The 13,179-nt window shown below is 42.1% G+C and overlaps 1 protein-coding gene across 2 annotated transcripts in view; it reads right to left on the bottom strand.

Annotated features, from left to right (window-relative positions):
* Spag9 (sperm associated antigen 9) overlaps nt 1-13,179 on the bottom strand; it is a 129,744-nt gene that overhangs the window by 108,007 nt on the left and 8,558 nt on the right. For both annotated transcript variants that reach the window (XM_051158329.1, XM_051158328.1), the window contains exon 2: nt 2,338-2,458. In XM_051158329.1, the coding sequence (XP_051014286.1) occupies nt 2,338-2,458 (121 nt within the window). The remainder of the gene's footprint in view (nt 1-2,337; nt 2,459-13,179) is intronic.

Raw genomic sequence — 13,179 nt, 5'->3', positions numbered from 1 at the left:
TGCTGTTGCATTCAAAGACAGCATGGACTACATGAGTTCCAGAAACCTGCACCACAAAGGAAGACTATCTCAAAGAAAGAGCCAAATTTTCTTCTTTGAATATAGGATGTTCCACTCTTAAAGTGTACCAAGCGCTAGTGGCACAAACTGTTTCTCCAGATGAGTAGCACTCACAGTGTTTCCAGTATGTACTCCAGCCCATCACAAGCGCTCTGTAAATGCTCACATTCTACAGAACCATAGGAAACACTGACTTCTTCACTCCCCAAGGGAAGCTGCAGAACTGTTGTATATAATCAAGCCTAAAAACACGGGGTACCATGGGGTGTAGCTCACTGTTCTGCTCACCAGCTTCTGTAACCAAATCTCTAACGGAACTCCCTATTTGCTATACAGCTCTGTGAACTCCTGAATTCTAGTGTTGGAGCGCCACATTCCTGCTGGTTTGCTTTTAGCTCAGTCAGGCCCTTCTAGAGTTCGAGGGGGCACTTAGGTCTGTTGTCACATGTACTTCACTTTCCAGTGTTGAAAGTTATCCATGATGACTGGCGGTTCCTTAACAGCAGGTGCCACATCTGGGTATGGAGGCATGCACCTCTGATCTAGCACTATAAAGGAAGACGTTTGAGTCCAGACTGGCTACATACATAATGAGACCCCATCTCAGAAAAACAAAATGCAACAGCAGGTTGATATAAACCCCTAACACAGCAATGTGAGAACCATAACATGACATGTTATTGTTATATATCATCACACACACACACACACACACACACACACACACACACACACACACTGTTATGGCAATCTGGTTCACTAGTGCTTGCCACCAAGCCTGATGACCCAGGACCCGCGTGGTAGAAAAAGATAATGAATTCTTCCAAGTTGTCCTCTGACATCCACATGAACACCACGCCACATGTGCCCTACCCCTCCCCAAAATAAATTTAATTTAAATTTAAAGAAAAAAGGCATCAAGAAGTTTCCCCCACTTTTCTTTTCTTTTTCTTGCTTTTGTTCTGTTTTTGTTTTTGTTTTTTTCTTTTTTTTTCTTTTTTTTTTTTTTTTTTTTGGTTTTTCGAGACAGGGTTTCTCTGTGTAGCCTTGGCCATCCTGGACTCACTTTGTAGACCAGGCTGGTCTTGAACTCACAGCGATCCGCCTGCCTCTGCCTCCCGAGTGCTGGGATTAAAGGCGTGTGCCACCACGCCCGGCTCTGTTTTTGTTTTTCAAGACAGGGTTTTCCTGTGTATCCTTGGCTGTCCTGGACTGACTTTGTAGACCAGGCTGGCCTCGAACTCATAGAGATCCGCCTGCCTCTGCCTCCATAATGCTGGGATTAAAGGCATGTGCCACCACTGCCCGGGTCTCACCACTTTTTATAAATTATATTTTCTTTAAAGTTGTCCCTTTTCATTAGCAAAAGGCAAAATTGTCCATGAGATTTGAAATAATTTTAAGTCAGAAATAACATTAAATTGTATTTTAAAATGAGTCTGCGGGGTTGAAGAGACGGCTTGCAGTTAAGAGCACTTGTTGCTCTTGCCAGAGTTGGACTGCCGGCACCAGCACAGTAGCTTACGACCTTCCCTAATTCCAGTCCCAAGGGATCTGATGCCCTCTCCTAACCTGCAAGGGCACATGGCCTGTACACAGCACACATATATACATGTAGCAGGCAAATGCTCACACATTTAAAAAAAAAAAAAAAGCCTAAAATTTTTTTTTAATTTTTAAAAAAGTAACTTCTGTTACCTTAAATTACCTTTACTTTTTCATCAAAAGTAAAAAAACGGTCACTTTTTATGCATACTTCAAGGCTAGTTGGTAAACGTCAAAGCAATATGGAAACAACGGAACTGTGTGCCCTTATCAACATCAGAACCGTATCACATATGTGTATCTGCAAACAAAGACAGCATAACTACAAACAGGCAAACAAATGAACCAGTCATTCTAGAAGTTATCTCTTAAGTCAGCCATTTCTGCATATATGGGTGTCATGTGAAGTGAGACAAAAGGGAATTTTTGTTTTGTTTTGTTTTTTGAGACAGGGTTTCTCTGTGTAGCCTTGGCTGTCCTGGACTCACTCTGTAGACGAGGCTGGGCTCGAACTCACAGTGATCTGCCTGCCTCTGCCTCCCAAGTGTTGGGAGTAAAGGCGTGCGCCACCATGCCCAGCAAAAAGGAATTAATATTAACCGAGCACCCACATCTCACACTTGATTCTGTGATAACAATTCCAAGCACAAAATCGGAGCCCTTATCAAATGTCAGGGCCAATTACTCCCCATAGGAGTTCACTCTTTAATGAGAGAAAAGCATTTTACTTACTCTGGTCAGCATAGTTTTTTGCTTTGAGTTCAAGTTGCCTTGTTTGAGATTCTAGAGACTCCACTCTTGTCTGTAAATCTTTTTTTTCCTGTTCTTGAGAGTCTTCAAATTCAATGAATTTCTAATGAAGAAGAAAAATATACATTTTCACTACTGAAATGAAAACTATTTTATATTTTTCAACACCTGTATTTCAAAGGTAATAACCTGAGGCAGGAGAGAAACACCTATATTTCAAAGGTAATAAATAACTAGAGGCAGGAGAGATGGCTTAAGGTTAAGAGCACTAGCTGTTCTTCCACAGGACCACAGTTCTACTTCTAGTACCAACATGGCAGCTCACAGCCTTCTGTAACTTCAATCCCAAGGGATCTGACACCCTCCTCTGGCCTCCAAAGGTACCAGGTGCAATGTGGTACACAGACATACATGCATGTAAAGTCCCAACACAAAAATAACAACAACAAACACGATTTGGCCGTATGGCTTAATAAAGGCGTCTGCCATCACGCCTGATGACCTGAATTTGATTACCTGGACTCACAAAGTAAGAAGAGAAAACTAACTCCCAAAATTTGCCTTCTGAACTGTGCATGCATGCCATCACACACAAAACAAATTTTTAAAAAACCAATGCATATAGAAAGTAGTATCTAAGAAATCTCAAAATCTGCAGGGCACGGTGGTGCATACCTTTAATTCCAGCACTCAGGAGGCAGAGGCAGGTGGATCTCTGTGAGTTCGAGGCCAGCCTGGTCTACAAAGCAAGTCCAGGACAGCCAAGGCTACACAGAGAAACCCTGTCTTAAAAAAACAAACAACAACAACACACAAACAAAAAAGAAATCTCAAATTGAGTTGATTTTATGCTTTTCTAATATTATTCCAAAAACCTCCAAATACAAAAGTAGAAGTGAAAAAAATACCATTTGTTTAGTATGGTGTTATTTCACATTCCCTAAAGGGATAACCACAAATAAGTCTTTTAGTATACAGGCATTTTTTTTCCCGTGACAGATGTTCTCCCGAGTGCTGGGATTAAAGGCGTGCGCCCCACACCTGACAAAAAAAGAAGTATTTGTTAACTGGCTATTTAACAAGAGATACTGGGGTTTGGTGTCGTTCAATGGTATTGTGCTTAGCTAGCATGTAGGAGGCAGGTGTTGTATTTCCAACACTGCAAAACAAACAAATAAGATCAGCAGTAAGTAATTTTGTGAATTTACCTAATGATGATGTAGGTTTAAATAAAAAAATAATAATAATAACCTGGGCAAGGAATATCACTGCCAACCAAATATAATTTAAGAAAAGACTGGTTAAATGGAGTCACTAAATCTCAGTCTCCACCCTCACTGTCACAGCAGCAGCACATCTGATGCCTGCTCTCTTCTCTGCGTGGCTTTCCTGCCTCCATCTATTCTCTGGTTGCTCTTTCTTGACGCTCTTTCCTAGTTACTCCTCAGTTTCTTCACAATGACATGTGACGCTCCATCCTTGAACACATTTTTGGTTCCTCTTTTTTGTTTCTTTGTTAACAATTTTAAAACTTAGCCGGGCGTGGTGGCGCACGCCTTTAATCCCAGCACTCGGGAGGCAGAGGCAGGCGGATCGCTGTGAGTTCAAGGCCAGCCTGGTCTACAAAGTGAGTCCAGGACAGCCAAGGCTACACAGAGAAACCCTGTCTTGAAAAACAAAAACAAAAAAAATTTTTTTTCAAACTTTTTCATGTATGTGCACACGTGCATGTCACTGCATGCATGTTGGAAGACAGGCTTGAGGAGTCAGTTCTCTCCTTCCTCCTTTAGATGGGTTTTAGAGACGGAACTCAGATCTCCAGCTCGCCTTTAGCCACTTCATATCATCCACCCCTCCCTCCCTCCCTCCCTCCCTCTCTCTCTCTGAGACAGGGTTTCTCTGGGTAGCCTTGGCTGTCCTGGACTTGCTTTGTAGACCAGGCTAGCCTCCAACTCAAAGCAATCCGCCTGCCTCTGCCTCCTGAGTGCTGGGATTAAAGGCGTGCTCCACCACACCTGGCTTCGTTTCCCCTAATGATTTACTTTTATTTCATGCACGTTGGTGCTCTGCCTGCTTGTATGTGGGGGAGGGGGGGGAGGATGTCAGATTCCCCTGAATCTGGAGTCACAGACAGTTGCGAACTGCCATGTAGGTACTGGGAATTGAACCTGTGTCCTTTTGAGGAGCAGCTGGTGCTCTTAACCACTGAGTCATCTCTCCAGCACCCCACTTAGCTATCTTAGTAGCACTATACATTGTGGTTTTGTTGTTGTTGTTTTTCAAGACAAGGTTTCTCTGTGTAGCCTTGGCTGTCCTAGACTCACTCTGTAGACCAGGCTGGTCTCGAACTCACATAGACCCTCCTGCCTCTGCCTCTCTGAGTGCTGGGATTACAGGTGCATACCACCATGCCCACCTATGTACATTGGTTTTTTGTTTTGTTTTGTTTTGTTTTTGAAGTGAGTCCTTACTATGTTGCCAAAGTGGTCTAAAGCTCACAATCCCTTTGCTTCAGCCTCCCTCCCAAGCAGGTGGGATTACAGTGCCACAGTGACTGGCTTCCTCCTTGTTCATTCTGTAGGTAGGGGTGCGTGGGTGCGTGCGTGCGTGCATGTGCGTGCGTGCGTGCGTGCGTGTGCGGGTAGCGTGTGTGTTCTTATGTGAGGGCAGGTGCATCTGTGAAGTCAAAGGACAACTTCTGGTACTGGTTTAAGATACTGTCCACTACTGTTTGTGACGGGCTAGCTGGCCCACAAGCCTCCAGGAATTCTCCTTTGTGGGAACCCATCCCAACATGGGAGAACTGGGATTACTAACCTGCACTATCTTGCCAGGATTTTATGTGGGTTGTCGGGATTCAAACTCAGGTCCTTACACTTGTATAGCAAGTTCTTTACCAGCCGGCCATCTCCCGGCCCTCCTGCTTTACTCTTCTCTTTGGTGGGAGTGTCTCAGTAACTGTACGCTGACCGCTTCCAAATTCCTATCTCTTGCCCAAACCTGAACTTCAAATTTGTGTGTCCACAGCCTACTTACTGGGCAATATAATTTGCATTCTGGTAAACACCTTAAACTTAGCTTCTCTCAGTCTCTGGTTCATTAAGTGACTGTACTCATGCCTAAAACTCAGAAGTCAGCTTTGACTCTTCCCTTTCTCTAATAGCTCTTATCAGATCTGTCGGCAAACCTATCTCCTATCTGATCACTTTTAATTATCTCTGTCACCACCCTGATCTGGTCACCATTATCACCTCTATGAATTACTGCTATAGTACCCACTTTCACCCTGATCCTCTACAATGCTGATAGTTTGATTATTTGTCACAGCCCTTACAATGGGCCTCTCGGAACCCAGGCAATCCTTCCCCGCCCTCCTACATGGTATCAAGCTCCTTGTGAGTGTCCCTAGTGCTCCGAGGCTTAAGGAATAAGCCTTTGCACTTGATTCCTGCTATTTGGAATTCTCTTCTCCAGATAACCAATGACTTGCTCCCTACTGGCTTGCCGTCATGCCTTTATTCACGCATCACCTTCCTAGTGAGACCTGACTCTTTTTCAAAGCAATTTTTCCCATACTCCATACTGAATATTTCAGTAATTTACCCTATTTACTATATGCCTGTCCTTGCCGCAATGCAGGCTTTATAAAGGCATTGTTTTATGTAACCCTAGTAAGAAAAGGGATGACAGCATATACCAGGTTCTAAAATGTTTGTAAAATGAGTAAATCAATAACAAAAGTCTCAGAATAAAAGTTCAATTTACATAAACAACTATAAATAACAAAGAGAAATCTTATGATTTACCAGCTGAAGAGTATAGTTCAATGGTAGAGCACTTTCCACAGAACTGACGAAAACAAAAAAAAAACAACCACAAAACTCGGGAGGAAAAAAAAAATGAAGTTTCACTAACTACACCTTCCTCCACCTCTCGCCTCGTCCCACTCCTGCACCTTCAAGTTCTTACTTCCCTTCTGCTTTCATGCGCATGAGTATCTATGATGTTAAGTCCAAATTCTGCGGGAGAGAAAACCTGGTGTTCTAAGTTTCTTCTTCCCACTACTGACTCTTGTTTCCCCGTCTCCTTTCCCTCTGAATCTCTTCCTCATCTCATAGTCCCCCTTATATATTCACATCATAAATATGTACATATAGACATGTGTGTACTTAAATCTACACTTTACAAGGGAGAGAAAACATGAGATATTTGTCTCTGTGACCTAACATTATCTTCAGTTCCATACAATTTCCTGCAAATGACATAATTCATTCTTCTTTTCTTTTTGTTTTTCAAGACAAGGTTTCTCGCCGGGCGTGGTGGCACACGCCTTTAATACCAGCACTCGGGAGGCAGAGGCAAGCGGATCACTGTGAGTTCGAGGCCAGCCTGGTCTACAAAGTGAGTCCAGGATGGCCAAGGCTACAGAGAAACCCTGTCTCAAAAAACAAACAAACAAAAAAGACAATGGCTGTCCTGAACTGACTTTGTAGACCAGGCTGGCCTTGAACTCACAGTGATCCACCTGCCCCTACCTCCCTGAGTATGGGATTAAAGGCACGCCCCACCATGCCCAGCAACTCCATTCTTCTTTGTAGCTGAATAAGACTATACAATACGCATACACGCATGTACACACACACACACACACACACACACACACACACACAAAATTTTCTTTATCTTTTCAACTGCTGAAAAGGCATCCTGGCTGGTTCCATACTTGGTTATTGTAACTAGCACAACAATATACATTCATTAGTTTTAAAGTGTAATTTTGCCAGACATGGTGGCACTCATCTTTAATCCCAACACTCAGGAAGCAGAGTGAGTTTGAAATCAGCCTGATCTACAGAGTGAGTTCCGGGACCCACAGGACTAAAACAGAGAAACCCTGTCTTGAAAAAAACATAACAAAACAAAAAGTGTACTTTTTTAAAGGTTGTTTTATGCATAGTTCATGCACACGGAAAAGAAAATCAGATTTCATTAGAACTGGCTGTGACTCCCCATGTGGTTGCTATGAACTGAACTCAGGACCTCTGGAAGAACAGCCAGTGCTCTTAATGTCTGAGCCATCTCTCCAGGTTAAAGTATAATTTTTTAATCCTTTACTGACTTTATTAATCCTTAAACTTTTTCTTTTCTTCTTTTCTATTTTGTTTGTTTGAGACAAGATCTTATTATGTAGCTCTTGATGACACAGAACTACTGTATAGTCCCCGCTGGCCTCAGCCTTGCACGTCCCAGGACTTTGTTTGTTTGTTTTGGTTTGTTTTTCGAGACAGAGTTTCTCTGTGTATCCTTGGCTGTCCTAGACTCACTTTGTAGACCAGGCTGGCCTCGAACTCACAGTGATCCACCTGCCTCTGCCTCCTGATGAACCTGCTTTGTTTGATTGTTGTTGTTGTTATTATTTTTATTATTGGAGCATACCTGTGTGTATGTGTGTGTGCGCATACATGCATATGTGTATGTGCATGCAAGTATGTATGATGTGTAGGAGAGGAAGCTCACATGTGTCACAGAATGCAGAGGCCAGAGAACTTTGTGGAATCAATTCTTTCCTTCTACCTTTTCTTAGATTACAGAGATCAAATTCAAGTTGCAATGTTTTTTTTTGTTTTTTGTTTTTGTTTTTCAAGGCAGGGTTTCTCTGTGTGGCCTTGGCTGTCCTGGAGTCTTTGTAGACTAGGCTGTCCTCGAACTCACAGAGATCTTCCTGCCTCTCTCTCCCTCCCTGAGTGCTGGGATTAAAGGTGTGTGCTGCCACACCCAACTACTCTTCTCTATTTTAACAACTACCAGGCCAACAAGATATTGATACTTCAGACAGAAGTCTCCTGGGAGCAGCTAGATACTGCTTTAAAAAAAAAAAAAAAAAAAAGTAGTGGACAATACCAACTTATGTCAGGGTCTAAATAAGAATCAGCTTTGTGATGAAGCAAAATGCCTCTAAGTCCATCCAGATGGCTTATAGGGACTGTTTTGCCCTACTGTTCTAGATAAAAACAAATGAGTTCTTTGAAAAGGCAAGCTCCCGACGTTTAAAAAGAAAAATCCTCTCTGAAGTAAGACGCAGGAAGACAACAAAGATTGGAGTGCCCTTTAAATAGTACCCTGAGTATAGCAATTGTCTAAAAACTAGCAGCACCAAATAACAGGCTCGCTTGCTGCCAGACATCCTGCAAGATAAACACCCCTACTTATTCCGTAGAGTAGGGAGAAGAAATTATTTCCATCATATAATCATTATTTCTTTTTAGTTAAATGTGCTTATTTTTTTAATGCAATTTGTTTTATGAAATAAGAGAGGACACAGAGAAACCCTGTCTCAAAAAGCCAAAACAAAAAAAATAAATAAATAAATAAGAGGACTCAAAGCCCTATTAATTAACATAAGAAAGACACTCTCAAATCTAAACGCAAAAACATTTTAACACAGCCAAGCGTGGTGACACATGCCTTTAATCCCAGCAATGGAGAGGCAAAGGCAGGTGGATGGCTGTGAGTTTAAGGCCAGCGTAGTCTACAGAGTGAATACAGGACAGCCAGGGCTACAAAGAAATCCTGTCTCCAAAAAACAAAGCAAAACAAACAACAAAAATTTAACACAACTTATTTTTCTCAAAAATTAATGTAAAAAAAATGAGGTCAGGCTGGAGAAATGGCTCAGCAGTTAAGAGCATTGACTGCTCTTCTAGAGGTCCTGAGTTCAATTCCCAGCAAACACATGGTGGCTCACAGCCATCTGCAATGTGACCAGATACTCTCTTCTGGTCTGCAGGTGTACGTGCAGGCAAAACACTGTATACATAATAAATAAGTAAATAAATAAATCTTTTTTTAAAAATGAGGTCTATGACTCTGACACTTCACTGTTGCACTTTCTCAAAGGTACCCTTTTTTCTCTCTTCTCCGCCCCCCCTCACTGTGCCTCACCCTCACAGCTCATTCAGGCCCTAACTCCTCTCCCCTGCCCTTCCTTCAAATAATCTCAAAAAATCAGGCCTAAAGCCAGGTGTGGTGGTGCACACCTTTAATCCCAGCACTTGGGAGACAGAGGCAGGCGGATCTCTGTGAGTTCAAGACCAGCCTGGTCTACAAAGCGAGTCTAAGACAGCCAACTCTATACAGAGAAAACCTGCCCCCCCCCCAAAAAAAATCAGGTCTATAAAGCAGGCATGGTGGTTTGTGTCTATAATTCTTTTTGTTGTTGTTGTTTTGTTATTTTGTTTTTGCTAGACAAGAGTTTCTCTGTGTAGCCTTGGCTGTCCTGAACTCATTCTGTAGACCAGGCTGGCCTTAAACACACAGTGATCCACCTGCCTCTGCCTCTGCCTCAGAAGTGCTGGGACTAAAGGTGTGAGCTGCCACAGCTGGCTTCATGTCTATAATTCTAACAGATTAGATTAGTCATTCTCAGCTACAAAGTAATTTCTAAGCCAAGCCATCCTATCCCATACACATAACACACACACACACACACACACACACACACACACACACACACACACACTGTTGAAATGGGTATGGTGCTGTACACTTGTAATCCCAGGATTTAGGAGGCAGAGATAGGAAGTAATTACCAGGCCAGGATTGTTGTCCTCTGACCTTCACATTCACACTTGGCCTATGTACAACCACACATGAAATAATAAATGCAATAGCAATTTTTTTTAAAGCAGGTGGTGGTGGCATTTTTAATCCCAGAACTCAAGAGGCAGAGACAGGTAGATTTCTGAGTTCTAGGCCAGCCTGGTCTACAGAGGAAGTTCCAGGACTACCAGGGCTACACAGAGAAACGCTGTCTTGAAAAGCCAAAACTAAAAGAAAACAAAAAAATCTGGTGAAATTAGCCAGGCACGGTGCACATGCCTTTAATCCCAGTACTCTGGAGGCAAAGAGAAGTAGATCTCTGAGTTCAAGGACAGCCTGGTCTACACAGTGAGATCTAGGACAGCTGAGACTATACAGTGAGGCCTGTCTAAAGAAAACAAACAAGGGGCTGGAGAGATGGTTAAGAGCACTGCCTTCTCTTCCAAAGGACCAGGGTTCAATTCCCTAGCACCCACATGGCAGCTCACAACCGCCTGTAATGCCAATATCTGACACCCTCATGCCAATGCACATAAATTAAAATTAAATTAAATATTTAAATTTTTTAAAAAGAAAACAAACAAACAAAAACAGAGACATAATTAATGGTTGTCAGACACTTGAAACTATAATCTGAAACAAGGAGATCAGAACCATTACAAAGGGGTGAAGGGATCCTGAGGAAAAGACAAAGCAGGAATAAATGAAAACTATAATTAATATAGTCAGACAGAGAAAAGTCACTGCTCCCATACAGCCAGAACAGTAGGCTATTTTAAAAAGAAGGAGGGGAGGAGAAAACAAAAATAAGAACAGCCTTTAATGCCAGCACTTGGAAGGTAGTGGCAGAGGCAGGTGCATCTCTGTGGGTTCGAGACCAGCCTGGTCTACAAAAAGAGTTCCAGGACAGCTAGGGCTATCAGACAGAGAAACCTTGTCTAGAAAAAAAACAAAAACAAAAACAAAAAACAAAAAACAAAAAAAAGAGAATCTCTTTGCTGGGTAGTGGGGGTGCACACCTTTAGCCCAACACTCGGTAGGCAGGTGGTTCGAGGCCAGCCTGGTCTACAAAGCAAGTCCAGGACAGTCAGGGCTACACAGGGAAACCCCATCTCGAAAAACAAACAACTCTAAGCTATGAAGAAGAATAAACACCTTTTCTTTCTTTAAAAACTATACTCTCAGCCAGGCATGGTGGTGCACACCTTTAATCCCAGCACTCAGGAGGCAGAGGCAGGCAGATCTCTGTGAGTTCGAGGCCATACTCATCTACAAAGTGATCCAGGACAGCCAAGGCTACACAGACAGACTCTGTCTTGAAAAAACAAAAAACAAGGGTTGGAGAGATGGCTCAGAGATTAAGAGCACTGGCTGCTCTTTCAGAGGTCCTGAGTTCAATTCCCAGCAACCACATGGTGGCTCACAACCATCTATAATGTAAGCTGATGACCTCTTCTGTCCTGCAGGTGTATATGCAGGCAGAGCACTGTATACAAAATAAATAAATAAACCTTAAAAATTTTTTTAAAGTTAAAAAACAAAAAACAAAACAAAACAAAAATCTAGACTTTCCCAATTCTCAATAAACTAATAGAAGTATTTGGTTACTATTCAGATTTTGATGGCTATCTCATGAAAATTCTTTTTTTTTTTTTGGTTTTTCGAGACAGGGTTTCTCTGTGTAGCCTTGGCCATCCTGGACTCACTTTGTAGACCAGGCTGTCCTTGAACTCACAGCGATCCGGCTGCCTCTGCCTCCCGAGTGCTGGGATTAAAGGCGTGCACCACCACGCCCGGCTCTATGAAAACTCTTATAGTCAGTCTTTTAAACCAGACTTTCCAATCCCTTTCACCTGAATGATGATCGTAATGGACTACTATAAAGGCCATCAAATCTGTTCATCAAATGATGTTCACAAAGACACTCTCTGACACTATGCACACAGAGAGAGAAGAAAAACATAAAAGAATGTAAAAATATATAAATGAAATAATCCTTGATTATTTGCTCACTTAAAAAACAAGTCAGGGCTGAGCATGGTGGCACTTGCCTTTAATCCCAGCACTCAGGAGGCAGAGGCAGGCACATCACTGTGAGTTTGAGGCCAACGAGGTCTACAGAGTGAGTTCCAGGACAGCCAAGGCTACATAGAGAAACCCTGTCTCAAAAAAACAAAAACAAACAAAAAAAAAAGTCAGGAATTTCAGCATGCACCTTTAGTCCCAGCACTCAGAGGCAGGTGGATCTCTGTGAGTTCAAGATGATCCTGGTTTACATCACTAACTCCAAGCAAGCCTAGGCTACATAGACTGTCTCAACAGCCCCTTACCAAAAACAATCTCTGTATTTCAAACCTAGCCATGTACTTTCAGGTATTGGTTGCTACCAAATAAGCATATAAAACTGAATAAGAGGGCTGGAGAGATGGCTCAGAGGTTAAGAGCACTGACTGCTCTTCCAAAGGTCCTGAGTTCAATTCCCAGCAACCACATGGTGGCTCACAACCATTTGTAATGAGATCTGTTACTCTCTTTTGTGCAGGTGGTGTACAAGCAGGCAGAGCACTATATACATAATAAATAAATAAATATTTTAAAAAACTGAATAAGAAATTCACAGAAAAATAGAACTGATCAATAAATGTGAGAAAGCATATTCAACTAAACTTAGGGATTCAGAAAAAGCAAATCAATGCAAGAGGTAGCTTGCATACATCAGATAGCAACAGAAATCAAAAGTCTGATGGTGCCAAATGTTGGCAAAGATGGCGGGAAATAAGAAATGTAATTAACTTCTTTTTCAAATCTGTATTTTATTTTATGTGTGTCAGTGTTTTGCATATATGTGTGTTTTTGCACCATGTCTGGTGCCAGAAGGGTCTCAGAAACCCTTAGAATTCAAGTTACAAGGAGAGATAGTCAAAGACTTAGGAAGAACTTTTTGGAAGTTTTAGCATAACTTGGCACCAATAGTAAGGGACAAAAAATTTGAATACACAAAGAGAACATTAAATACTTATGCTTAGCAATTTGAGCTTTAGATATTTACCCTAACAACCACTTACTTACTAAGTGCCCACTGAATCCTCATCTGGTGGAAGAATAAAAGCAATAGGTTATCTGGTATTAATAGGTGAGGTGTTAAGAGAAGGGAAGAACACTTGGCTGTGGAAAGATATGAAACCACCATGACCCATACTTGGGTAGTCATAAAAGGCAGCCCAG

This window comes from Acomys russatus, chromosome 16, assembly GCF_903995435.1.
Source record: "Acomys russatus chromosome 16, mAcoRus1.1, whole genome shotgun sequence".
Classification (NCBI taxonomy): domain Eukaryota; kingdom Metazoa; phylum Chordata; class Mammalia; order Rodentia; family Muridae; genus Acomys; species Acomys russatus.
This window is presented reverse-complemented; position numbering and strand designations above follow the sequence as displayed.